At 45.3% G+C, this 27597-nt stretch overlaps 1 protein-coding gene across 5 annotated transcripts in view; it reads left to right on the forward strand.

Annotated features, from left to right (window-relative positions):
• The window catches only part of SPTB (spectrin beta, erythrocytic), a 94595-nt gene that overhangs the window by 48514 nt on the left and 18484 nt on the right, over window positions 1–27597 (forward strand). For 4 of the 5 annotated variants that reach the window (XM_077933637.1, XM_028740379.2, XM_028740396.2 and 1 more), the window contains 26 exons: window positions 525–640; window positions 3023–3135; window positions 4054–4241; window positions 5089–5206; window positions 6026–6184; window positions 6428–6730; window positions 7116–7266; window positions 8873–9743; window positions 10361–10498; window positions 10616–11372; window positions 11907–12109; window positions 13776–13866; window positions 14346–14492; window positions 14787–15050; window positions 15873–16088; window positions 16572–16661; window positions 17249–17533; window positions 17699–17829; window positions 18058–18262; window positions 19804–20178; window positions 20860–21104; window positions 21474–21612; window positions 22699–22783; window positions 22951–23147; window positions 23953–24062; window positions 25054–25132. In XM_077933637.1, the coding sequence (XP_077789763.1) occupies window positions 525–640; window positions 3023–3135; window positions 4054–4241; window positions 5089–5206; window positions 6026–6184; window positions 6428–6730; window positions 7116–7266; window positions 8873–9743; window positions 10361–10498; window positions 10616–11372; window positions 11907–12109; window positions 13776–13866; window positions 14346–14492; window positions 14787–15050; window positions 15873–16088; window positions 16572–16661; window positions 17249–17533; window positions 17699–17829; window positions 18058–18262; window positions 19804–20178; window positions 20860–21104; window positions 21474–21612; window positions 22699–22783; window positions 22951–23147; window positions 23953–24062; window positions 25054–25132 (5776 nt within the window). Of the gene's footprint in view, window positions 1–524; window positions 641–3022; window positions 3136–4053; window positions 4242–5088; window positions 5207–6025; window positions 6185–6427; window positions 6731–7115; window positions 7267–8872; window positions 9744–10360; window positions 10499–10615; window positions 11373–11906; window positions 12110–13775; window positions 13867–14345; window positions 14493–14786; window positions 15051–15872; window positions 16089–16571; window positions 16662–17248; window positions 17534–17698; window positions 17830–18057; window positions 18263–19803; window positions 20179–20859; window positions 21105–21473; window positions 21613–22698; window positions 22784–22950; window positions 23148–23952; window positions 24063–25053; window positions 25133–26081; window positions 27464–27597 lie in introns of those variants that run through there. The other variant, XM_028740433.2, reaches the window with a different exon arrangement.

Raw genomic sequence — 27597 nt, forward strand, 5'->3', positions numbered from 1 at the left:
CACACATTTGGCCTCATCTTTGCTCTATGAACTCTGCCTCCTTTCCTCCACTAGTCTGCTATAAGTCTCAGTTATCATTCTTGCTATTTGGAGGTGAGTGTCATTTCTTATGTGTCCAAAACGTCATGATCCATGAACACAAAAGAACGAGGCCAATGAGGACTGAGCATGCCCAGCAGTCGTGGAATGCTGAAATAGACTTGCATTCAACCAACTTTTTACTCAGAGTAGACCCATTGAAATGAAAAGTCCTAGGTTATTTGTGGCCATGAATTCCCATGGGTCTATTCTGAATAAAAGTTAGTTGAATATAACTCTGAATGTTGGGGAGGAGGGAGATATTGTGTGTGAGGAGGAACAGAATGGAATATCTCACTGACAGAGACACCGAAGAGGAGCAGACCACACTGCTGCATTTTGTTGCAAGCCTCACTGGTAAACTTAGCTTTCACTTCCTTTTGCATGGTCAAGTTGGCCTACCATACTGCGTGCTTTAACTTTCCCACTGTCCTCTTAATTTTTAGGCCTGACTTGATTGACTTTGAAAAGCTGAAGCACTCGAACGCCAGGCACAACTTGGAGCATGCTTTCATTGTGGCGGAACGGCAACTTGGCATCACCCAGCTTCTTGACCCAGAAGGTGAGTTTGTTTGGCTCTGTGCCTGCCCTTTTTAAATTGAGAATTGAGCTGACGAGGCAGATGAGAATTATACAGAAGAAGTGTCCGTAAGTGCTGAGGAAATGGTGGTTCACCTGAGGAAGCCTCTGAATTGGCTGCAGAATGTCTGACTATAGAATATCATGAAGTTATGTATACATAAAGGTGGATGCAAAGCTCTGAGGTTTTTTTTGCAGCTGTAAGCTCTCTCACAGCACAATCCACCAGAAAGCTCTTCTGTTGCTGCATTGCTCTGAAATGAAAGGGAGTTACAGGGATAGCTCAGTCAGCAGAGCACGGGACTCCTCATCTCAGTGTCGTGGGTTCAAGTCCCATGTTGGGCCAAAGATTCCTGCCTTGCAGAGGAGTGGACTAAAGGACCCTCGCGGTCCCTCCCAACTCCATGATTCCTTGATTCTAAATCTTTCTGCATTCTTGTGCATGCATTTTTTAATCAGAGCCTTTGATGCTGTATTTTTAGTCTGCTGTTCCTGATCATGGGTTTCATTATGATGTGTTATGTGTGTTTTGTTGTTCAGGTTGTTTTCCTTCTTTCCTATATTTTTATTTATGAGCCACATTCAGTCTGATTGTTTTAAAATAGAAAGGAAAGCTATAAAGTCCAAATTTAAGCCCTGCACAGAGACACAAATCATCCACGCTGCATGCAGTATGAAAAAGTACTTGGTGGAAGTCATTCCTCCAGTTGTGTTCCATGAATGTTTCTCTGTAAAGCCAGCATAGCTAATGGTTAGGAGTGATGGGAGTTGTAGTCAGCAGAGAGGACCACAGATTCCTCCTGGTTTGAAAGCTATGGGGTGCATTAAAAAAAACATCCCCTTAGCACTAGTCACAACTTTGGCGGTTTAGGCCTTGGGCGGAATCCTATAGTCTTCATCCAATTGGGTGGTGGTGGTGGTGAAGTGGTTCTCTGCAGTGGCGAAAACAGGGTACCCTATTAGAGGGGTCTGGAGGGAAGTCTCTGTCCAAAGAGCCAGTTGCATAGGGCCAGTGGACCATAGAGCTTCCCTCAGCGTTGGGGGGCCATCCACGTAAACCTGCGTTTTGCAATGGATCCACCCCCGAGTAGACCCTGTAATGCTTCAGTTCCCCAGTGTGGGGGCTGAGAGGGATACACGCCCAATGCCTATGCCAAGGCGTCTGAATTCAATAAAGTTCCATCCATATTAAATCCCAGACCATTGTTGTGTCCATTCATTTTCCCTCCTTGGCAGTTAGGATGGGGGGACTCTGCAGCCGGGCACGCAATGCAAATTTATTCTACAATAAGTTTCTCCTACAAGGATGGGCAGTGTTGTTGTTGTTGTTGTGTTGTTGTGTGTGTGTTTAAAAAAACAACTTAGTAATAAAGAATTGGGGGAAATGTCCCCTCTGTGTAGCCAGGAGATGGGTGGGTAGGTGGGAAGGGGAAGAAGCGAAGATCTTCCTGGGACTGGTCCAGGCGGTCTATCAAGTGACAGAAGTGGAGTGGAAGCAATGAAGCTGAGTGTCAGCTCAGTTGCAATCTGCGTAGACTGTGGAGTTCTCTTGCTGTGAAGAGCGAGGTGTGTGTATCTGAGTGTGCTGTGTTGCTTTCAAGGGGTGGGGGGTGGCAGTGCACACGAGCTCAGCTCAGCTCCGTCCACTTGCTGTGTGTTGGGCTGTAATGACATGGCATATAGTACAGTGATTCTCAGGTATTGGTCATCACCTGAATGCACAGGAGGCACTGGATCGGGTTGCTCTCACTTCTTTCTAGAGTTCTCCCAGTGCTGGTGGTGCATGAAATCTTTCCCTCCCCCCCCCTTTTTTTTTACACCAGCAACTTCTTGTGGGTGTAGGGAAGGGTGCTAAAAATTTCTTGCAGGGCCTATAGTTCACCATGCCTGGTTAGGTGAGAGGGAGTTTGTGCCCAGCTAATTAATTACCAAGCAGGGCTTTCTTGAAGTCAGAATGCAGTGGTGCTGAACCCCATGATCCAGTTTAGATGACACACTTACCCCTAGAAATTGTGGGAAGTGTTCCTGCTCCTCAGTAAGTTGTCGTACTGCTAGAAGGCACATACCTTTTTCCTTTCGACATATCGCATATCCTCCCCATGGAATTCAGTACAGTTGAGGTTGTAATTATTTTGCTTTTGTTTGTTTATTAGAGAGTCAGGGCTGCTACATGCATTATTCCATTTAGGAAAACAAGTTCTTATGCCTCTATCTTTCCTCCCATGCATTCCATTGTTTTCTTATCTGAGGATGGCTGAGCAGTGAGGTGGCTTGTTCTGCTACATTGTGGTGTTCTGCTACAAATTGAAAAACAAAGCTCTTGGGCACAGTGTAGCGCTCTCTTGACATTCTGTTTTCTATTCAGATGTCTTCACGGAGAACCCGGATGAGAAATCCATCATCACCTACGTAGTTGCTTTCTACCACTACTTCTCCAAGATGAAGGTGCTTGCTGTGGAGGGGAAGAGAGTTGGAAAGGTAAGGGTCACATAATACCACCGTACAGCAGGCAAGTCCCCTTTCCGCCCACAGAAAACAGTTTCTTTACTACTTCCCTACTAAGCCATAATCACTGATAAGCAACAAAGGCCAGTAATTTGCTGCAATGGCAGCCCTGCCGCCTCTCAACCTCCTCTTCTGCTAGGCTGGCTTTCTTCACATATAGTCTAGTCCATTTAATAGCTCTTCTTTGCAGCTATTCTAGTCTGAACTTGTTATTATTGAATACGAACAATATTGTATTATTGTTTATTTGACATAGCCATCCCTTTCCACAAAAATGTCTCTAAACTACTTAAAAATCCATTAAATACATAAAAGCATTACAATAATTTAAAAACAAATGTATAAAGAACCCTATTCCGCTTTACTCTTTGATTCCCAGAATGCAGCTGGTTTACTCAAGCCACTGAGAACTGAGGTAGCCCCTATCATCATATATAGACCCACCTTTGTTCTGTTAGTATCTTGGTTAGGCCCTAACTGCCAGAGGTTGTGGAAACTTCTGACAGAAAAATAACTGTGAGGGGTGAGAGACTCTCTGTTAACTACCAGGGAGTGGCTTTTCCCATGTCCCTTGCCCCGCCATCAAACCCTAGGAGCCTTCATAAGGGCGTTTGTGTGTGATAACTCAGTTTTAGTTCCTCTGCCTTAACATTTGGTGGCATCTTGCTATTCTCACACTTCCTTTTACAGCTGGACAGGTGGTTTTTGTTAATCTTCCCTGACAGGCCTGAGACTTCCAGCCTGCCATGCAGCCCAGAATTTCTAATGTCAGGCTTGTTGACAGTGCTGAAGATTCCCATATGCAGGATCTGTAGGCTGACAACGGGCTTGACATATTTCCTTGAGCAGCAGGTGCCAGGGGAGCAACACTTTGTTTATTCCTTTCCTCAGGTAATGGACCATGCGATGGAGACTGAGAAAATGATTGATAAGTACAGTGGACTGGCTTCAGACCTGCTGACGTGGATAGAACAGACCATTACCATTCTCAACAGCCGCAAGTTTGCTAATTCTCTGGCAGGCGTGCAGCAGCAGCTCCAGTCCTTCAGTACATACCGCACAGTGGAAAAACCGCCCAAGTAAGCACCTGTCAACTGGAAGTAGGATGTCCCCCCCCCTTCTTTTTGCTGATGTTTACCATTCCCCCCCCCCCAGTAGCTTAAACTGTGCCCATCTGCATTGTGACTCATTCGGTTGTGATCCGAGGCTTTCTGTGCAGATTGGGACATCGTGATGATGATGATAATGATACTGTAACAAATAACAGTGAGGAGCCAAGCTGAAGGGGAACAAGGCAGTTGATGTACCCTGAATTGCATTTTGTTACGATGCCAAAATAAAATGCAGTTTCAGTGGGTTCTTTTGGTGCAGTTCTGCTGCCTTCCTTCCTTCTTTCAAACAGGAGGAATTTGGCAAATGTTGCTTTGTGAATGCCTAGCGATCCCCTGACCTTGAGTTTCAAAGAGAGGAAAAGGAAAAATGCCTCCCCCTCTATAACTGTTAACCAAGGGTTTCTAAACTTAAAGATGACAACTTGATGGTAGCTTGAAAAAGATACCACGTAGTGCTGGTGTTACGTTTTAGAGGCTACAATCCCAAAGACGCTATTGCATATGTGTAGGTTTGAATCAACCCCAATAGCTATAAGGTGTTTGTGTCCCAGTTTTTAAAAAGAACTTTTGTCACCATCATACTTTTATTTTTTATTTATCTGCATGCAAATTACACTAACTGCCCTAAACGCTGATAAGTTAGACTTCTGGATAGATGATTAGTTTATTTCACTGCTTTTTACCATTAAGCTTCTATGGCCTGAACTCAGAACACACTGTATTTCAGTGACACTAATAGACATTGCTTGTGTTGCTCATTGTGTCTACTTCACCTAAAAGTATGTTTTCTCATTTTTGCTGTGTTCTTGGGCAGGTTTCAGGAGAAGGGGAACCTGGAAGTCTTGCTGTTTACCATCCAGTCAAGAATGCGAGCCAATAATCAGAAAGTGTATACTCCTCACGAAGGAAAATTAGTGTCTGACATCAACAGGGTACCTAATGCAGTCCCTTAAAATGGTTAACAGAAATGTGATATATTGAGAATTTCAGTGTTAGGACTTTTCTTCTAGAATTTTAAAAAATTCTTGTTTAATTAATTTAGCTGGTTGGGAAAGGCCCTTAGGTTAGTAACAGGGCACATAATTTGGACTCATAACATCCACGGTTCAATCCCTACTACTGTATGGCAAAAAAATGATACAGCAATATTAGAGAGGTGAACAGCAGCTAAGGTGGAAACCAAGGAGGAAGCTACAGGGACAGCTGGATGTGATCCCACACCATCAAGTACCTTAGATCTGCTTTGTACAATACTTTTCCTATTCATTCTAGCAACACTGAATAAATGCTCACATGGACAATCACATGGATCATTTTCACATATATAGTCTGCAGCACTTTCCATGAGTGTAGTGGGGTTTTGGGGGTTGGGGAGTTTTGCTGGGACCATAGGAGTTGTTACCAACTAGTATCTGTTATTGTTCAGTTCGCCACACACGTGTGTGTGTGTGTGTGTGTGTGTGTGTGTTCACATGAGCAGGTGCCTGGGGAAAAACAGGGCTACTTGCATATACAAGAAAAGTGTTGTGAGAACAATCCCTTAGAGAAAAATACAAGGAGGAACAATAGCTCTTTATCTGGCCAAGCAACATTTTGCTGCTGTGAGGTTGGTTAGTGCAGCCCGTATAAGAATGGAATGCTTTGTAGAATGTGCCACACGGCATTACATAGGAATTGCTGCGGCCTCTTGATTGTATATTCTGTACCTGCGTACTGAATTCTCGTTCTCCTGTGTGCACACATTTGCACAGGCCTGGGAGAAGCTGGAGAAGGCGGAGCATGAACGGGAGCTGGTGCTGAGAAACGAGCTTATTAGGCAGGAGAAGCTGGAGCAGCTCGCCCGGCGCTTTGATCGCAAGGCAGCAATGCGGGAGACGTGGCTTAATGAAAACCAGCGCCTTGTTGCACAGGTAATGTGTGGCTTCAGGGAGTGTGCTGGCTCCAGTCTCTGATCTGCCTGGTGGCATCAGAAACAGCAGTGGATGTTGCGGGGACACAAGCACTCTGTTGGCACCAGCTTAAAATGGTACCCAGATCCCTTCTGGGGGATTTGGCACGCCCACCCCCCGTCACCCTCTGCTCTATAGTATGCACAAGAAAAGACAACATGCCGCCACACAGTTGCTAACCAAAGGCGAATTTAATTTGGGCAGGATAACTTTGGAAATGACTTGCCAGCTGTGGAGGCAGCAAAGAAGAAGCATGAAGCCATTGAAACCGATACAGCAGCCTACAAGGAACGGGTCCAGGCCATAGAGGAAGTGGCCAAGGAACTGGAGATGGAGAATTACCACGACATCAAGCGCATCAATGCTCGCAAGGACAACATCCTGCGGCTCTGGGAGTACCTGCTGGAGTTGCTGCAGGCCCGGCGGCGGCGGCTGGAGATGAACCTTAAGCTGCAGCAGCTGTTCCAAGACATGCTGCACAGTATTGACTGGATAGATGAGATGAAAGTAAGGAAGGGCTTGGGTGGAATACTGCAGGTTGATAGAAAGAAGCCAGCAAATTGAGGTGGAGGCTCATCCTGTGCTCCCATTGCCTGCCATTTCCCAAGTGACTCCCCCCTGCACACACACACACCTCCGGGTTCAAAATGCAGCATTATAAACCCTAGGGAGGCAAGCTGTGTGTGGTAATTTGGAATGAAGAAATGGCAGGCAGGAAAAGGATTAAGCTTTATTTCTGCTACTTTTCTGCTCGGAATCAGTTCATTCTGAAGCTGCTTTTCTCAAAATAACAATCGCCATCAGGCTGCACTACATGTGGCTGTACATAATGTGTAGCCTGCCCCTTGCAGAGGCAGAGAAAAGGGTACATTCTTCCTTTGTGCTTCTGCAGGCTAAACTCCTGTCTCCTGAATTTGGGAAGCACCTGTTGGAAGTGGAATACCTTCTTCAGAAGCATAAACTGATGGAGGCGGACATGGTCATCCAGGCTGAGAAGGTTCGTGATGTCAGTGCAGCTGCCCTTAGATTTGCCAACGGAGATGGTAGGTGTTTGTTTTCCAAGAAGAATTTTATGACTTCCGTGAGTGAGTGAGTGAGTGAGTGAGTGAATGATGAATGATAATTTCTGAGTTGAGAAGCCCTAAGTATAAAAGGGGAAGGAGTGAGGGGAGACCATCTGTATCCTTGCCTCTTCCTTTTAAAAAATGGTTTAAGGAAAATGCCTCTGTCCTCTTAGAATCATAGAGTTGGAAGGGAACCCGAGGCTTGTCTTGTCCAACCCCCTGCAATGCGGGAGTCTTTTGCCCAACGTGGGGCTCAAACCAGCGACCCTGAGATTATGAGTCTCATGCTCTGCCGGTGCAGCTATCCCAGCCATCTCCTGTTCCACCTTAAATTGTCTGAATTCATAGTAAAACGGGTCCAAGGTGCACAAATTAATTCATAAATAGGGCCTTTAAGTTCAGCTAGAATCTATAGCACTTGTTGCCTTGAAAACTGCTGGGTCCTGGGGTTTCAGGCGGCTACCTCTTGGCCCTAGCTGGTGCGATAGTAGAAAGAAGGATTGGGAGGTGGAGTCTGGCTGATATTGGAGGCTTTTCCAGATAATGATTTTCAGTGCAAGAATTGCACAGTTGTTGCTCATTTGTTGTACTGCGTCCCATTGTCTTCCCTCAAAAGATGTGCTTCTCTTTAGGGAATATTACATTTACTCAGGATGTGAATGTCAATGTATTGTGTGTGGCTGAAATGCAATTCTCACCTCTACTGGTTGAAATGTAGCCATCCTTTAGAATTCTAACTTTCCCCAATTTTTCAAGGCAGTTCTTCAGCCAAGTACTTTGTAAAAAAAAGGGTGTTTTTTAAAGAAATGCATGCACTAGGGCAAAATGTGCACAAAAATGCCTGTATTGGTGAAAATAACATACAAAAATGCATTTTATTAGGGAACATGGCTTTGTAAATATGTGCACAATAAGCAAATATGTTATATGTTAGGAGAAATTCACACTAAAATGCTGATGAGTTTTCCACAAAGTGTTTGGAAATTTGTAGAACTGAACTTAGAAGGAAAAAAAATGAAAAACTGAGAGAAACCAAAACTGATAAATTCATCTGTCTCTGTTGAGTGCCACTAATGAAAAATGACATAGTTCCTACACTCTAGGTCTATGTGCCATTTTTAAAAAGTCCACTTTAAACTATTTAGAGTCTGTCCACTGTGCATCTAAAGCTTGCAAGCACTCATTTTAAAATAAATTTCAGTAGCAAATTCCATCAGAGCCACTTTCTCCACTCAGACCTGTACTCCACCATTTCAAGCAACAATTCCTTTTTCTGTTTCCTTTTTATTTTTGGGATGGTGTGCATTGTCCTTCTGAAGCTCTGCAAAGCACATATCTCTGCTTTTGCTTTTTTGTCAGAATCAATGAACAAATGGAAAGCACAACTATAGTTATTCCCCGATAGCTGTCTGTCTTCATGTCACAGCTACTTAACCACCTGTTAGGTGGGCTGGTCCCTAGCATTTTTAAAAAACCACCTGAAAGTGCCTTATAGATGTTGTGCCTTTTCCCTTTTCTGACTTAAAGGAAAATGCATCGTGCATGTCTGCTGATAGTAGCTTTCTGTCCACACATGCTTGTACAGGTTATCGGCCTTGTGACCCAAAGGTGATACAGGATCGGGTGAACCACCTGCAGCTGTGCCATCGAGAGCTGATGGCTTTGGCTGCGGAAAGGAAAGCTCGCCTGGAGCAGTCCAAGCGCCTTTGGAAATTCTTTTGGGAACTGGATGAAGCTGAAAGTTGGATCAAAGAGAAGGATCAGATCTATTCCTCCCTGGATTATGGGAAAGACCTGACCAGCGTTCTCATCTTGCAGAGGAAGCACAAGGCTTTCGAGGATGAGCTGCGCGTTCAGGAAACCCACCTGCAGCACACCATCAAAGAGGGAGAAGCTATGATTGCTCAGAATCATTTTGGTGCACTTAAAATCGGCAGAAGGATTGAGGAAGTGAAAGCCCTCTGGGCCCAGCTGCAGGAACTGGCAGCTTTCCACAAGAAAAACTTGCAGGATGCTGAGAGCTTCTTCCAGTTCCAGGTTGATGCGGATGACTTGATGGCCTGGCTGCAAGACGCCCATCGTCTGGTGTCGAGTGAGGATGTGGGGCATGATGAATATTCCACTCTAGCCCTTGTTAAAAAACACAGGGACCTTTTAGATGATGTAGCAGACAACAAGAGAGTCATGTACAACCTGAACAGGCAAGCACAGAACTTCCCCACGGAGTTTCGGGATGATCCAGGATTTGAGAACAGACTGAAGGCCATCCAGGCAATGTACAATGAAGTTGTGTCCCTAGCAGATCTGCGTAGGCAGAAGCTGCAGGATGCCTTGGATCTCTACAAAGTTTTCAGCGAGACAGATGCATGTGAGCTTTGGATGAGTGAGAAGGAGAAGTGGTTGGAACAAATGGAGATTCCTGATACCTTGGAGGACCTGGATGTCGTGCAACACAGGTAAATGCCTGAGCTTGTTCCCTAGGCAGTGTATGTTCGATGTCTGGAACATTTGTCTCAAACTAAACAAGTTAAGGTTGTGGAGGGAGTGCTTCATACATTAACTGGGACAATTAACGAACATCTGCAGGATCTACAGTAATTGTGCAACACGTTTTTGTGGGTTACAGTCCACTTTGTAAAGAACTACACATTACCCTGGCAAACATGATTTCTTTTGCATGAAACAACCTCAAAAATATAACACTAAAGTGCAGATGAAGGGCTTAATTCAAGGTTCAGTGTGTCAGGCCTAATCCTTAGCAGCCTGAACCTCCTCCATTGTCTTCCTGTATTGCAATACTGTACTATATGAAGATAGACTGGAAGCAAAATTACCATGTATACAAGACTCAGGGCCACAAGGGCATGGGGAAAGGCTTTTTACTCTGGATTTCCTTTCCCCTGGTGACCTACCAATACCTGATTTTAGGTGTTTTCTGAATGTGGCATGAGACCCTATAATTCAAAGTGGGTTTTGGAGGAATAGGACCAAGACAACACATTCAAAGTAGGACTTTAGAAATTATACACTGTGCATCTTGAGTTTTCAATTAATTAACTGATCTTGATTTCAGGTTTGATATTCTGGAGCAAGAAATGAACAACCTGGCTTCTCAGATTGAAGGGGTCAATCAAGCTGCCTTTGGACTAATAGAAAGTGGGCATCCACGCAGTGTGAGTGTGAGGCAGTGTCAGCAGCGTCTGAATGCCAGGTAAGTTCCCCTTAAAAGGACCAAAACAGATGCATGAAAAAGGAGCTAAAGAAAACATCTTTGCTGCATTCAATGCAATGATTCATTCATTCATTCATTTTGCTTTGCTTCTTTTAGATGGAAAGTCTTCCAGGAGATGGTAGCTCAGAGGCGGAAAGCTGTGGACTTTGCCCTTAGCCTCCACAATTACTGTGTGGATTGCGAGGAGACAAGGAAATGGATCCTGGAAAAAACCAGTGTCATCGAATCTACGCAGGACCTTGGCAAAAACCTGGCAGGCATGATTGCCATGCAGAGGAAGTTATATGGCATTGAGCGTGACCTAGCGGCTATCCAAGCCCGGCTTGCGTCCCTGCAGCAGGAAGCACACCGGCTAGCCGAAGAGCACCCTGACCTAGCTGACGACATCTACAGTCGACTGACAGCTGTCACCGGAGTCTGGCTGGACCTGCAGAATACGTTGCAGAGCCAGGAGGCCTCTCTCGGAGAAGCCAGCAAGCTGCACAAATTCTTGCAGGACTTAGATGACTTCCAGGCATGGCTCTTCAAGGCCCAAAAAGCTGTTGCTTCAGAAGAGGTGCCCAACTCACTGGTAGAAGCTGAGCACCTCCTGCAGCAGCATGCTGCCATTAAGGAAGAAATTGATCAACACAAGGATGATTACCACAGTGTCAAGGAGATAGGAGGCAGAGTGACCCAAGGACAGACAGATGTCGAGTATCAGCAGCTAGAGCAGCGGCTTCAGGGCATGGATACAGGCTGGAATGCCTTATGTAAAATGTGGGATAGCAGGGAGAAATTCCTCAACAAGTGTCTTGGCTTCCAGGAATTTCTTAAAGATGCAAAGCAAGTGGAAATCATTCTTACTAATCAGGTATGGCAGCAGGGAACATGCATCTTATAACTTTGATGTATGTTGCATTAGTGTCTCAAGATTGCATCCTGGTGCTTGAGTGTCGTAAGTGTTGCGCTCTACAGAGAAGCAGTAGTGGAATTTGCCATCTGAGCACTTGGATGTCTTACAAAGCTTGTCAGCTGGCATGTGGCAGCCACAAAAAAATCCTGCCCATGCTGTGCACCCTCTCCTGTACAGGAGCTGCATTTCAGCACATATTGAGAAATATTGGAGAAACAAGTCTTCCTGATGCATGCTGAAAGCCGAATCCTGTGCTTAGCGGCAAGTTGATAGAAGCAGTTTGCAAAAGCTGGGCTCTATTTTATGCAGGCATTTCAAGTGCTTTCTCTTTAGCTGACATGCATATGATGGCTTCAGTGTGCCAAACTAACATGCAGACTGTTGTGGACTAGAATTTGCTTTAGGCCTTGCAGAAGAGAGTTGTTGTTTTTTAACTTCCTGTGCTGTTTTTCTGAGTAATTGACTTGTTTTCTTCCACAATATCTGCTTTAGGAATACACTCTGGCTCACATCGAGCCCCCGGACACCTTGGAAGCATCAGAGGCTGCTATCCGAAAATTTGAAGATTTCCTTGCTACTATGGAAGCAAACGAGGAAAAAATTACTGGGCTGGTGGCCAGTGGGAACAAGCTGGTGGCTGAAGGAAATATTTACTCTGATAAGATCAAGGAGAAAGTGCAGCTGATTCAAGAGAGGTACCGTAATTTCCGTAGAATAGTTTCAACGGGACAGCTCAGGACTCTTGCCTACATTACAAGATACAAAAAAGTAAAAATAAAAAAATTGTCCAGTAGCACCTTAGAGACCAACTAAGGTTGTTCTTGGTATAAGCTTTTGTGTGCATGCACACTTCTTCAGATACACTGAAAAGTTGCTGAATTACAACTAAACTGTATCACTAAACTGAAAATTATGGAGAGACCTGGTCTTAATAGAGATATTGGATTCCTGTCTCATTACATACGCTAATCATCCACATACTATCCCTTGCTTTTTCCTGTAGGACTAATTGCAGTCGAACAGTCGTCAACAGATTTACCATACCCATTGAGTCAATCACCCATCTCCTACTACCCTCCTGAGAAAAACCCCACTCCACCCTCCCACTATATATAAGGGTCTGGTGACTTCTGTTTCAGTGTATCTGAAGAAGTGTGCATGCACACGAAAGCTTATACCAAGAACAAACAGTTGTTCTCTAAGATGCTACTGGACAATTTTTTAATTATTAATATAATATATATTATATACCTGGTTTCTCTATTGTGCTGTGCCCTGTTTACCTTGCAGTGATTACTGTATAGAATCATAGAATTGAAGAGTTGGAAAGGGACCCAAGGGTCATCTAGTCCAACCCCCGGGAATGCAGGAATATTTTCCCCAATGTGGGGCTCAAACCCACGACCCTAAGATTAAGTGTCTCATGCTCTGTCGACCGAGCTGTCCCATTTCTAGCCTACATAGCAGCATTCTGTTTTTGACCACATACAAGGCTTGAGCCCCATTGATGTGTGATTCTTATTTCCTGCCTCTGTGCTTGAGATATGAAATGATTCAGGAGTTTAGGAAGCAGCTCATCTAGCTCAGTTTTGACTATGCTGACTGGCAATGGCTCTCCGGGGCTTCAGGCAGGGAGTCTCTTCCAGCCCTACCTGGGGAGATGTCAGGGGTTACACCTGAGACCTTTTGCATACAAAGCAGCTGGTTCTACCACTGAGCTACAGCCCTTCCCTAAAGGGCTGTCATTGGGAATCTACAGTGCGCAGCTGCTTTACACACATACAGACAAATGTAGCAGGGTTCTCTGGGTTGCTGGGACCAATGTGTTATGATACTAGCCAGTGGTTTTCACTGTGGCCCCCTGGGGTGCCTTGAATGATGGTCAGGGATGCCACGGGCAACATTGGCCTCTGCCCCTCTTTCCTTCCCTCCCTCCTCTGATGCCCTCTCACGTCTCTGCCTCCCAATGGTTGCAACAGCCCTGGGTATAAGCTCTGCAGGTGAATGGCGCCTCTGGGAGGCACCTCCATTGGGGTGGGGACTCAGAGACCAGGGAAGGCAGCAGCAGCTGCCCAGAGGACTACCAAGGAGGGGGAGAGGAGAGGAGGCTGAGGGAACACTCCACAAGGGAGGGTGTTTGAAAAAGGGAGAGAGGCTGCCAGCTCCGCAGGCAAGGGGTGACATAACTGGGCTCCTGAGCCCCACAAGGTTGCTGCAGAAAGAATGTAGTTGGTTAAGGGAGCTGTGGACTCAAAAAGGTTGAAAACCTCTGAGCTAAGCTATCGGACAATTGGGAGGAAGGGCAGGATATAAATTGAATAAATAATAGCCATTTGACAATGGCACTGCTGTTGTTTCTAGGTACAATAGAAACATTGCAAAATCTCAAGAGGCCTTGGTGCTGCTGAAGGACAATCATGAGCTGCGGAACTTCCTACAGAATTGCCAGGAGGTAAGGATGCCAGGCCTACTACTCCTGCCTGCTACCACTAATCTAAGGTGCATCTGCATTTATCCTTCTTCTCCAAATGGTGGTTATAACTTTGGATTATGCCAGCAGTAAATACTTCTCACTGCACCTTTCAGTTGTCAAAAAGTTATTCCTGATGTTTAGTCAGAAACTCTTTTCTTGTAACTTGAATCCATTGTTTCAGGTCCTAGCCTCTGGAGCAGGAAAAAGAAATTCCCTATCTCAGCCCTATGATTCCAAGTACTTCAGAGAAGCACAATCAGTCATTAAAAAGTGGCTGAAATAAAATGGGTGGGTGGAGAGAGAATTAAGTAACATTATGAGCAAAACAGTCTTGAGTTTGTTTAGCTAATTATTTTACCCGCATTTATCACTTAGCTTCGAGTACTAGCAAAATGTTAAGGGAGTTTGACAAAAGTCTATAACCTTCCTTTGCAGTAATTAACTTCCTTTGTTTGCAGCTTACTACCTGGATTGATGAGAAGATGCTCACAGCGCAAGACATATCCTACGACGAAGCCCGGAACCTGCACAGCAAATGGTTGAAGCACCAGTCTTTCATGGCAGAACTTGCTTCTAACCAAGGATGGCTAGAGAATGTAGATGAGGTAAGTTCTTGCAAGACTTGGAGTAGTGTGACATCTCTCCCAGCAATTTTCTCCCATTGTCTCTATACCTTAGTGACTCCTGATATTTCGGAGCATTATCCTGTCCTCATCCAGCCACCAGCTAATGTTGTGTTGCCTGCAACCACTTGGAGCATTGCATGTAGCTGACTACAAAGACCCATCTCCTTCCAACCCTGTATTTCTTACTCTGTATTTTCTTGATGAGAAATAGATGGTCTTCCTCTTAGCCAGTCCTCAGTGCTTACATGTCTTCCCCCCATCCCCTCTCTCCAGGAAGGACAGAAGCTAGCACAGCAGAAGCCCCAGTACGAACACATTGTTTGCCAGAGGCTAGAGGAGCTGCACCAGCTTTGGGACAAGCTGCAAGCAACCACAGATGAGAAGGCTCAGCACCTGTTTGATGCCAACCGCTCTGACCTTTATGCACAGAGCTGTGCTGACCTTGATGCATGGATTAGTGAGATGGAGGAGCAGCTGAAATCTGATGCCCAAGGGAAAGATCTCACCAGTGTCAACATCCTACTGAAGAACCTGAAAGTAAGTCACAGGGGGTGGCATTCGCTGATTAATGAACATGACTAAATTAGGTACATTATTTTCAGTGGGTCTAGTCTGATAAAAACTTAGTCAAATACCACTTCCGGGGTGGAGAGAGGAGTCAATGCAGTTACCCATTGCCGAGGGGGAGAGAGGGGGATCTGGAAAGTCAGTGCAAAGCCTTGCTGCTAGGCGGCAGGGGTGGGGGTAGTTATCTGTTAACAATCCCCCTACCCCCACTAGGGGGTGCGGCAAGGCTGTGACCAGCTTTTGAACTGCCCCCCTTTTTTTGCTCCAGAACTTTCCTTGTTAAAACACCTCTTTAAAGTTCATTTGGAGCAAACAGCAATCCACGAAAGCCTGACTTGACATTTGTTCCAACTGAGTGCTAAAGAGTGGGTTTTCGTGGGGTAAGCTCCAGGGCAAAAAAACCACACCAAACCAACCAGCACTCAGAGCTTAGGACATGTGCCTGGAAAGACCTTAGATACTGCAATAATCCCTTTTCACCCTGATTCCAGTGTATTCTTTCACCTTTGCCGTCAGAACAGGGGCTCTCCATTTTTTGCTGAGACCACCATTTTCTTACCCCTCACCAAAAAAGGCCCAACCCTCCTCAATTACTGTTTCCATGATGGTTCTCTTCAAGTCTCTCCAGTCTCAGGTGTGAATAAAAAGGGTGTCCTTGTTTTTCTAGGAAATGAAATGGGAAAGGAAAGTCAGGCTGGAAATTTGTAAATATGTCACCAAGCCCAAAGCCTATGCCCCAAAAGTATAAATTTTGACAAGATGGCTGTGTTAATAGAGGCTTTCTAATTTCAGCGACTAGATGAGCAAGTAAGTGTGAGGAAGAAAGAGATGGAAGACTTGCTGTCTCACGCCCCTTTAACCAGAGGAGAACTGCATGAAGCAGATGGCAAGCATGAGATCATTGAGAGAAGGTTCCAGGACCTTCTGCAGCCATTGGATAAGAGGAGGAAGGAGCTGGAGACAACCAAGGCTCGATACCAGTTGGACCGGGATCTGGAAGATGAACTGGTGAGCTATCATCTGAATGTGCCATTAGGAAGGACTTCTAGTCAACCTTATTACTTTAATTTAGAGGGCAGGGGGCTCTGTTACAGTACAACTGGTCCCCATGAGACACATAGGCAGTCTGTGTTAGATAAACAGAGTAATATACAGTTGTACCTTGGAAGTCAAATGGAATCCATTCTGGAAGTCCATTCAACTTCCAAAACGTTCAAAAACCAAATTGAGGCTTCTGATTGGCTGCAGGAAGCTCCTGCAGCCAATCAGAAGATGTGAAAGCCCCATCGAACATTCAGGTTCCAGAAGAAAGCTCACAAACCAGAACCATCACTTCCGGGTTGCGATGTTCAGGAGCCAAAACGTCTGAGTTCCAGGATGTTCAGGATCCAAGATACAAGTGTTACTTCATCCTCCACCCACCCCACTTGTGTACACATATATAGCCTGACTTTTCTGTACCTGCACTTTAGTCATTCTTCTGTATTCCAGCTTTGGGTACAAGAGCGATTGCCCCTTGCTCAGTCCACTGATCATGGCACAAACCTCCTGTCAGTACAGATGCTTACGAAGAAAATGCAGGTGAGTCTGTCCACCACCTCTGAGTTTTGTTGTTGTCCCCCCCCCCCCCTCGGCCAATTTAATTTAATTGCATTTTGGAATGAACACATAGGCTGGCTGGGTGGATTTTGGCTGTGGCTGCAAACATCCAAACGTTCAGCGGTGTCTGTATAATAGCTGTTAGCAAATGGAGTGGGAGGATTTCTCAAATATGCACGTACCAGGAGCTCTCCAGCTTTGCCTACTCACCACTCTCTGCCAGATGCCTCACCCCCTTGCCAAGCCTCCTCCCCTTACAGCTTGATTTGAGAGTGATGTTGTGTGGACGATGCTGCATAAATGGGGACACAGGCAGACCCAAGCCCACACTAAACTTTGGTGTGTACAAGCCCTGAGCCAAAGGCGTTCCCTGAGGGTGGGTGGGGATGCAGGTAGATGCCAAAGTGCCTCCCTTTGCAGCAGCCTGCAAGACCTGAATATTGCCATCATGTTAGACGTTGTTGTCATTAGCCTCTATTAATGACTACTCAGTAAATGGGAAGAGCTCACTTCAAATAGGTTTTTGATCTTACCCAAACCTCCTTAAAAGTGCCCCTGTCCCTTGCTAGACGCTGCAGAAAGAAATTGCTGGCCATGCCCCACGCATTGAGGACGTCCTTTTCAGAGGGGAGGCCATGCTGGCTGGAGCGGAGGGGGATGGAGACTTCCGGGATACCGAAGAGCGCCTGAAGCAGCTGAGGGATTCCTGGAGCACTTTGCAAGAGGAAACGTCAAAGAGGTTGCAGCGCCTGGAAGAAGCAAGTGAGGCTCAGCGATATTACTTGGATGCTGGTGAAGCAGAGGCCTGGATAAGTGAGCAGGAGCTCTATATGGGGACTGATGAGAAGCCAAAGGTAAAGGTGCTAATATTGCCGGAAGCCGCTGCCACATCCCCAGGTCGTGGGGGGGGGCGCAGTGATGGGGCAGCACAGTGAAATAGGATGCGCCACTTCTGGGTTGGCTCCACTCCGGGGCAGGATAAGATGCCATCAGTAACTGGAGGGGTTTTCTTTTCCTAGGATGAAGAGAGCGGCATTGTGATGCTGAAGAGACTCCTTCGCCAGCAGCGGTCCATAGAAGAGTACGGGAAAAACATCAAGCAGCTGGCTAGCTGGGCTCAGAAGCTGCTCTCTGCTGGACACCCGGAAGGGTAAGTATGTCTGGCTGCTGTTTCCCAGTCTCTCAAAGCTTTGGAAAAGAACAGCGAGGAGATTTTTAAAAAGTTCTGTGGAGCGTGGTATCAACTGACCCATCATAGATCCCATATCTTGTCATTTGGCTCTCTGGAAACGCAGCCCACTGCATATCTGCTGGATTGTGTCTTTCTTCCTTTGGCAGGCGATGTGGCTCAGGCATGCCCTCCTTTGGTGTTTTTCAGGGAGGAGATAATCCGGCTGCAGGGGCAAGTAGACAAGCAGTATGCAGGCTTGAAAGACCAGTCTGAGGAGCGCAGGCGTAAGCTGGAGCACATGTGCCACTTCTTCAAGCTGAAGCGAGAAGTTGATGACCTGGAGCAGTGGATCGCAGAGAGAGATGTAGTGGCATCATCCCCAGAGATGGGCCAAGACCTCGACCATGTCACTGTGAGCAAGCACTGTCAGAATGTGCATTGGGCAGCCCATTGTGGTCAGGTGTCTTAGTCCCCCATCTCTCTTGAGATGCCAGTTCCACTTTAGGGGTATAAGTACCATGTGGATGAGGACAATGGGTGGTGAGTGGTGTTATTTGACTGCACACGGTCATGTGGTGGCCAGATGAAACATTGCTGCTAGGTGGTAGAGGGTGTGTTAAAATTCAATTGCATTTAACATACAGGGAACCCCCGATGTATAGAGGGTTTAACCTGCTGAGATAAGATTAACCACTCACATTAACCACTGCACGTTTACAATGGGAAGTTATCATTGATTCTTATGCTGGAAGACTGGCTTGTTAGGGTATGGGAATCAGCCCACATGGCAAAGTTAACTAATGTTATAAGTTGGCGTAAAGGCACAAACAAACAAGTAATTGTTTTTTAAGTGGAATAATCTAATTTTGCCATGTACTGGTGCAATAAGGCACAAGAAAATAAGTAACCACATATGCTGTTGCAAACTATTTAGTAATTTAAAGGATAATTTAATTTTCTTATTTTGTCCTCTTGATTACATATATATTTACATATTCACATTTTCTTCTTTTTTCTCTTTTACCTGTTAAAATTATCCTGTGTTTAATATATCTTTTTGTATTTACATGTTTAGGCACTATCTTTTTTTTTATAACAAAAGACATGCAGCTTGGAGTGCAGAAATCACTATAGTTTTCTTCAAATATTAGGAAAGTAAAAGTGTGTTGGAGACATGGCGCTGTGTCTGACAACCTTGCCACCTCTACTCCTGACTTTACCACATTCAGCAGCAAGGTCACAATTGGGCTCGCAAATGTGTTCCCTTGAACATGCTTACCAGCCTCCCTGTCCTTGGGATCATTCAGGCTTCCCAGCCACAGGGGGGACTTGTAAGCATGCTCAAGCAAACTTGCTTAGGAGCCCCCTTCAGACCATGTTGCTATGTCTAGTCAGGGACAGGCTGGAGCGAGTGATGCTGTCACTCCAACATACCTGCACTTGGCTAATGTCTGAAGAGAGCTTGTGTTATGACAAGAGTGGCTGTTGTAAGCTGTTTTCAGAAAATCAGCCACATTAGTGTGTTGCAGAAAAAACAAGAAAGGACATTGTGGTACCTTAAAGGCCAACAAATGTCTTATGGCATAAGCTTTCATATGTTGGTAGGCTTTTTCAATTTTGGGTGACAGCCTGCAACTGAAAACAACAACACTCTTTTACATCACTATGTAAAATAAAAGAGCCCTACCCTCCTTTGCATATGGTTATCCTAGAGAGAAAAAGGAGAAAATTGGCAGATTCTCTCTCTCTCTCTCTCTCTCTCTCTCTCTCTCTCTCTCTGTGTGTGTGTGTGTGTGTGTGTGTGTGTGTGTGTTTGTTTTCAAGTAAGTCTCATGTTGTAATTTGGGACTGAACATGGGTTCTGGATCTACAGAAAGTGACATTGCATCCATTGTTGAATGAGATTAGACCTCTTAGAATGCTCATGTTCTCTCTGGTTTGTTTCTTGGCTAGCTACTGCGAGATAAGTTCCGTGACTTCACCCGGGAAACAGGAAACATCGGGCAGGAGCGGGTGGACGGTGTCAATCTCATAATTGAGCAGCTGATTGATGCTGGCCACCCGGAAGCTGCCACGATTGCGGAGTTGAAGGACAGTCTGAATGAGAGCTGGGCTGACTTGTTAGAGTTGATTGATACCAGGATACAGCTGCTGGCTGCCTCCTATGAACTGCACAAGTTCTTCTATGATGGTGGTGAGATCCTGGTTCTCATTGAGGAGAAGCACAAGGAGCTGCCGGAGGAGTTGGGCCGGGACGTCAACACAGCAGAGTCTTTCCACAGGATGCACACAGCGTTTGAGCGAGACATCCACTTGTTGGGACAGCAGGTAACCACATACCTTACAAGTCTATAGCTCACTACTGGACGGCATGGGGAACTGTATTGGTATAATCCCTGGTATAGATCAGAAATATATGTGTTTGAGCACTCCAGGGATGCTTGGCCTTGACCTCCCACATTTTTCTGTCATCTGTGTGTCTTGGCTAAAGGGAATTTGAACAGGTCTATGTGGCGTTTTCCAGATCTGATTGAAGTTAGCATCCTCCCTTGGAAGACTTTGGAACATAAGGAAAACAGTCTCTTCTGGCTTAACTGGCATTCTTGATTTATTGCACTATGGAGCCCAAACCAGATTCTCAATGTTTTTGTTTCCCTATGAAACTGGTCCTTCGTGCTTCCATTTTAAAATTAGGAAACCATCTCTGGGAGAGACCTGCATAGCCAGCATTCTTCCATACTACCGGTATTTTTGAGCAGGCTTCTGTCGCGTCTAACAAATTCAGGCTGCACAACAGACGCTTGATGTGGACATCCGAAACTAATTTCCCCCAAAGCCGAGACTTTTTGCAGTAAGGAAAGTGTTGGATAATGATGCAACATTGTCTAATCTCCCCACAGAGAAATCAGGCTGAATGCCCATTAAACAGGTTTCCTGGAAGTGACTCTGGTCTTAGGTGTGAAGTGTACGCTCTTGGGTTGCAATATAAAGTTCCCTCTTCTCTGGCAGGTTCAGCATTTCCAGGAGGTGGCGGTACGCCTGCAGGCAGCCTATGCTGGGGAAAGGGCCCTTGCTATTCAGAAGCAAGAGCAGGAGGTGGTGAAGGCCTGGAAGGCCCTGCTGACTGCCTGTGAGGGGCGGCGGGCTCAGCTGGTTGACACGGCAGAGAAGTTCCGCTTCTTCAGCATGGTCCGGGACCTCATATCTTGGATGGAGAGTGTGATCCGGCAGATTGAAACACAGGAGAAGCCCAGGTAACAAGATGGAATGGGAATGGACTCCCACCCCCGCCCCCTTTTTCTTTTCCCACCCAGGTGCTAGAGAAACCATTTGTAGTTCCTGGCATGCTGATGCAACCCTCAAGAGCTGCTTACCAAGTTCATAATCTCCCCCCCCCCTTTTTTTTTTTTTAAATCAGCCCTGTGAGCTGTAACATTCTGGGAAGCAGCCTGGCTGGAAGCCAGTTGCACATCACATTTGCTGATTCAGGCCTTGCATGCCTTTGAGACTGGTTTTCAGGAGATCTCCTACAACTTGAGAAAAAGTCCTTGGGCTGAGGATCGCTTGGGTGTTAGTAACGTTCTGCTGCTTGTTTATTCTTCCATTATTTTCCCCGTTTAAAGGGATGTTTCGTCTGTGGAGCTTCTGATGAAACACCACCAGGGCATAAAGTCCGAGATAGACACCAGGCAGAAAAGCTTCACCACTTGCTTTGATCTTGGCAAAGCCCTGCTGCAGCGCAGGCACCATGCTGCAGATGAGGTGAGGGCTTCCCAGCACAAGCTTTGTTCTGACAGATGACTAATATATATGCAAGACTGCATTAAGCATGGCTGCTCCCCACCTTGGGTTCCTGCGGGTGTAGATGGAGGCACTGGCTTTCTGGAACGAAGGTGCTTCCTCCTTCAGCCCTGAGTCCAGGTGGCATTTATGACAGAGCAGCCCCTCTCCCCCTCTGACATTTTCAGCAACCCATTCAGAATTCTATTTAGGGGAAGGGGAGCCTTTTTCACTCTGGGGAATTCTCATGAACATCTGTGACAGATGAGCGGGACGGCCTGCCTGACAATCATTATGTCATCATATGAGTGACCGGTAGTTTGTCTCATCTACCTGTTAAAATCCCTTATGTGAGTTTCCCAAGCACCTGAGAGCCAGATGGGAACCATAGCACACGGGGCATTGCCAGCCCTATGCTTGGCACTTCGGAAAGGGATGAGCATAGGCTGGCAAAGCACTTCTTTCTCCTGCCCGTCAGCTGATGGGGAGAGTGGAAGGGGGTTCTCCATTGCACAGTGCATGCCTGCAACCTCACGCTGGGGGTGGGGTATGTGCATTGCTCCAAGAGGGGGAAGAGGATCTGTGGAGGGTGCAAAAAGCATGAATAGGTAGGACAGTTCAGTGCCTACCACAAACATGGAGCAAACTCTCATTTAAAGACGGGGTCTGCTGCCATGGCATAAAACATGGGCCTGAGCTGCTCCCTATTTTGCCTGTGTTTTTTGCTCATGCGCAATAGTTTTAATTGTCCCAAGAAACTACAGAATGAAAAATCCCCACACTTCATCTATATTATGTGAATATCTAATAGCCATTCCATGCCTTCTGTCCACAACCCAGCACAGAGGGAAATCTAAGGCACTTAGGTATGCTTAGCTTTGAGCATCTGCCCATGTCATCATTGTTGTGTGCGTGCGCTGTCTTAGGGTTTTTTCTGGTAAGAAAGAAAAGCGGAATTCATGTAAGCATTATACATAATTAGAGCAGGAAACTCTGTGCACTTAACCTAACTGCCATGAAACCTGTGGCAGGGAGGGAGAGAGAAAACTTTCCTCCCTTTTCTTTTAGATAAAAGAAAAACTAATGCAGCTGGCAGAGAAGAGGAGGGAGATGGTGGAGAAGTGGGACAGGCGTTGGGACTGGCTTCGCTTGTGTAAGTATCCCGTGAGGTGTTTCCTAGGTGGGCTGACTGGAATAAGGCTTTTCCACCCAGGTGGGCACTTTTCCATGTAGGGCAAGGCCCAGCCATCAATGTGTGTGCATCCTACATGCTGAGCCATGACACTCTCTCTGGTTTCCCTTCTCCTCTCCACACACCAGTGCTCGAGGTGTGCCAGTTTTCCAGGGATGCCTCAGTGGCTGAGGCGTGGCTCATTGCCCAGGAGCCCTATCTCTCCAGCGGTGATTACGGGCAAACTGTGGATGCTGTGGAGAAGCTACTGAAAAGACACGAAGCCTTTGAGAAATCCACAGCCACGTGGGAAGAACGTTTTGCTGCCTTGGAGCGTCTGACCACAGTAAGTAGCCCACAGAAGGAAGAGCCTGCCAGCACTTTGTATGGTTAACAATAATGGAAACCTACTAACCAAGCTGGTTGGGAATATGGGGATCCAACTGTTGCTTCTTATTACTACAGTGGTACCTCGGTTGTCGAATGTAATCCGTTCCGGAAGCCTGTTTGACTTCCGAAACGTTCGACAACTGAGGCGCAAAGGGGCGGTTGGCAAAGTCAATGGAGAAAAAAGAAAAAAATGCAGTGGAAGCCGTTTGACTTCTGAGGTGCATTCAAAAATGGAAGCAATTAGTTTTTGGTGTTTGGGTTCCGAAATGTTTGGCTTCCGAGATGCTCAAAAACTGAGGTACGACATTAGAAAGCCTAATTTGTGTTTCATTTTATTTTAATGTGAAGCTTTTCAAAAACGCTTTCTTGAATATTCCTACAGAGAGTATTGGGCTGAAAAATAAGAATAATTTGAAGATGAATATACGTATATTTGTCAGTAAACAAATATTGGCCGAAGCATTGCTTTCAATGCCTGTTATAGCACCCTAATGCCTTCTAATACCTTTCTCAGTTAAACCAGTGCTAGACCCTAGAGCAGTGATCTGGCAACATAAAAGGCAAATAGCACAGTGAAGTGCAATATGGGGGAAATGTGTAGGTGTAGGAAAGGCAAAACTGACCCTTGAAGGGATGGGGTAGATGAAAATGAGGTCACAGGTGCAACAGGGAATGGGGAGTGGCCTCTTTCACATCTGCCTATACCAAAAAACCCCACCCTGTGTGTTCTTTAATATCCCCCCAAAAATATTCTTTTTCAGCTTGAATTACTAAGGAATAGAACGATTCCAGAAGACCTTTCGCAGCACAAAGTGGCTAGGACCACAGACCTGGAGTTTGACTTTGAGACAGAGCCAGAAACTGAGATGGGGTAGGTTACATGTATGTAAGTTGCCCTTTGGGCTGTTACTTCCCCGAGTGTCAGCAGAACTCCATCAAGAACAGGCCAAATCCTCAATTCCCAGACACAAGAACCACCCACCAACAGCATCTCCATTTTGTTAGGATTCAGTTTCAGTTTGTTGGCTCTCATCCAGTCCATTACTGCCTCCAGACACTGATCCAGAGATCATGTAGCTTGCTGGACCTCTTCAACACTGCCTTATGCACATCTTTGGGTCACAATAAGCGAAACTCCTCTCATAATGCTGAAGAAGATGGTGCTCTCAAGATGAACAGTATCCATTGGTGTCCCAGGGGTGTAATTCCACAATTAGGATTAACATTTCTGTCCTATGCTGGAGTGCAACCTGAGACTGTTTTTTGAGTCTGGTGTTTTGGCAGAGGCAACAGCTATCTCGTGAATGTAGAGTTGATCTTTTTTGAGTTGGAAAGAAAAAAAAGGACTGAGATACTGCCCTCTTGTGGTTGTGAAAACTATCCTACTTAACCTAGGGCTGAGATTCCTAGTGTCTTTGTTGCTGTTGTTTCTTACTGAGTTTGGTTGGTTGTATGGGGTTGAGTTCTGGGTTTTGCATGCACATTGTTTACACAACTGGAAACGTCAGCTCCGCACTGCACCGCTGCAATTATATGGTTTTCTTTGTATAGACACTATATATATAGTTTTTTCTTTTTTAAAAACACACACAAACAAACTTCAGCAGTAGTCTGTATCTAATTGGTGATGTTGCACAGGCAAAGGGGCTTTTGATCCAGCAGGAAGCATGCACTAATGGAAGAGGGTATGCAATTTTTGCTAATTCCCTGCAGCTCCTCCCTCCCCAATCTGTTCTGGAAGGTGCCTCCTCCGCTATTAGTGGACATCTCTGCTCAAGCAATAGCACAGGGAGGATGACTTATTCTGCTCCATGTTCTTTCCATTTTATATACTGGACTATGTTCTTCTGTGTTTACTGTAGGCCTGAAGAAGAGAGGGAGAAGAAGGAGGAGTTAAGTTTAGAAGATGCCATTTCTCCTGATGCAGAAGACTCATCACTGGTCAGTTATCAGTTTTAGTTCCTCCTTCCTGGAAACCTCCACAGCTTAATTCAGTTGTCCAGTTTTGTTGCATCTTTGTAAAAATACACAAAATGTATTTTTCTGGCAAAAGAAAGAGAAAAAGAATTCTCTTATGTTCAGTTATTGAGAACTTTAACTTGCAGTGCTCTTCAAAGTCTTCTTCTTTGATAAATATAGTAAACATCAGGAAATTTGGAGCCAATATGTATATCTGCAAAATGGATCTGTTAAATAAAGATTAATGTTACTATTTTAATATGTACTTTCTCAACCTGGTGCTCTTGAAATGTTGCTGGACTGCAGCTCCCATCATCCCTGGTCATTGGCCATGCTGGGTGGAGCTGATACTTAGTTGGAGTCCAGCAGCATCTGGGAACCCAAGGTTGGGAAAGGCTGCTCTACAGTTCCCCCTAAATTATATTTTTGCTGTAACAGATCCTTCATAGACTCACTTGCATATATGTTTTGAACTGGAGAGCTGCTGTATTCTCATTGAAGGAGCTACTGTATCTGACGGTGTCTAATGCTTATAGCAAGGTGCACAGTTTTGACCGTACACGATTAGTCTGTTAGCTACACACATTTCTCAGTTAGGATCCTGGCAACAGCACACAAGCCTAGCAGTGTGCTTTTTGGAATAGTTTCTGTGTCAGAAACCTTAAACCCAGGGTATCGTAAGTAGTGTGACTAGATGGAAAAGAAGATAAGACTTCTGGTCATTTAATAGTGGTGTAGAGTAAGGCATTTGTGCAGAATAATGTTGGGTTTAGAGCTCTAGATGGAGGTACAGTATCTGATAGTTCTTGTAGAAAAAGTGTGAAGCCAGGTGGATAGAAGAGTACAAACACTCTTAGCTTAATCATTGACCCACCTTAATCATTGACCCACCTTCTCTGGAGTGATTCCTGAGGCACTTTCCTCTTTACAGGCCTGATCCTGATCTCTTTATAAAGCCAAAGAAGCGCCTGGCTTCCAAGTGATTTTAATTAGTCCAGCCGCATCAAATGAATGAATGTTTCAAAGATATTCACCACCTGATCTCCCTGCTGTTCCTGTGGAGTCTTTCCTGTTCCCTACCCACAGCTCCGAATGCTGTCTGGATCAAGGAGTCAAATGTTTATTCGAAACCCAACTGTACCCAGAAGAGAGGGTTGTTCTATATATATTTTATTTTTCAGGCATTTGGGAAACCCTTTTGAAAAGAAGATCTGATCTGTCTGGGAACTTTGTATCCAACTTGGCCACTCTAACAACATATTTTTTTGTACATTGTTTTTAATAAGCATTTGCTTTCTTCTTTATTCCACTCTGCCCTTTCAAGGAATGAGGATAGGCCTTGTTGTACTCATGGTGAAGAGAAAGTGATGAGCAAAATTCCAGCGTGGGCTACTCAGGCCCACATCCCAGGTTGCTCTATCGTCTTAGGATCCAAGTTTCATTCTCTTGCAAGGGAAGAATGTGTCAGGTGTATTGATGCATAAGTCAATACATTTTCACGTGGTGCAATGCAGTGGCCTGGTGAGAAGAAGAGTGGAGTGATTGAGCCTACAGAAATGCATAAAATACACCCTATAGTTAGTGAAGAGAAATCACAAGATGGAATTCATGTCTGCATTGCTGTCTTTGTTAGCAATTTATAGAGTGACCTTGCCCTTCCTGGAAAAGTGGGTTGCTTTTTGTGCTTGTAAAACGGAAGATCATGGGCAACGAATGGACGATGATGAAGGTGCTGTGATCATGACCTAAGAAAGAACCATACCTAAAAGATTTCTTCCTACGTAGCTGTGATACTATTAATCTTACAGGTGCTTCCAGAAACATCAAAAGGAATTGTTAGGACAATCCCTGCTATACCAGAGGCACCCAAACTCATGGAAACTCTTAATTCTTTTTTTAAAAAACTTGGGCTTACTTTATGACGCAGGGTGCTCCCTGACACACAGGTACAAAGGAAGACCTGTGGCAATGCACATAACATGCCAACAAAAAGCAGTTCTGTGGTTGCTTTTCACTTTTGCTGTAAATCAGGTCTGAAGAACCTATGGCCCTCAGATGTTGCCAAACCACATCTCCTATCAAACTGACCCATTGGCCAGCGACATCTAGAGGTCCACAGGTTCCCCATCCCTTCTGTAAATGCAGGTTTGTTATTGCAGATAGATGTGGTAGTAGCTCTCCATCCACATGTACCTCTTGAAGTGATTCGGAGGCACCGTGACTTCACAAAATAAGCCCAAAACATGCAGTTCAAGTTTCCCTAAGCAACAGAAGCACAATGCAGCCAATAAATGTTCTATTTTGTTCTAAAAAGGCTCATTTGTTGGAGTGTGAAGACACAGCATTAAGGCACAGTAATCTCAGTCCTGCACACTAACCCACAAGTGTGCATCCACATCCATTTTCATTTTGTATTTATCCAAGGCAGTTGTGTATCTGAACATCTA

This window comes from Podarcis muralis, chromosome 1 (genome assembly GCF_964188315.1).
Source record: "Podarcis muralis chromosome 1, rPodMur119.hap1.1, whole genome shotgun sequence".
In the NCBI taxonomy this organism is placed as follows: Eukaryota; Metazoa; Chordata; class Lepidosauria; order Squamata; family Lacertidae; genus Podarcis; species Podarcis muralis.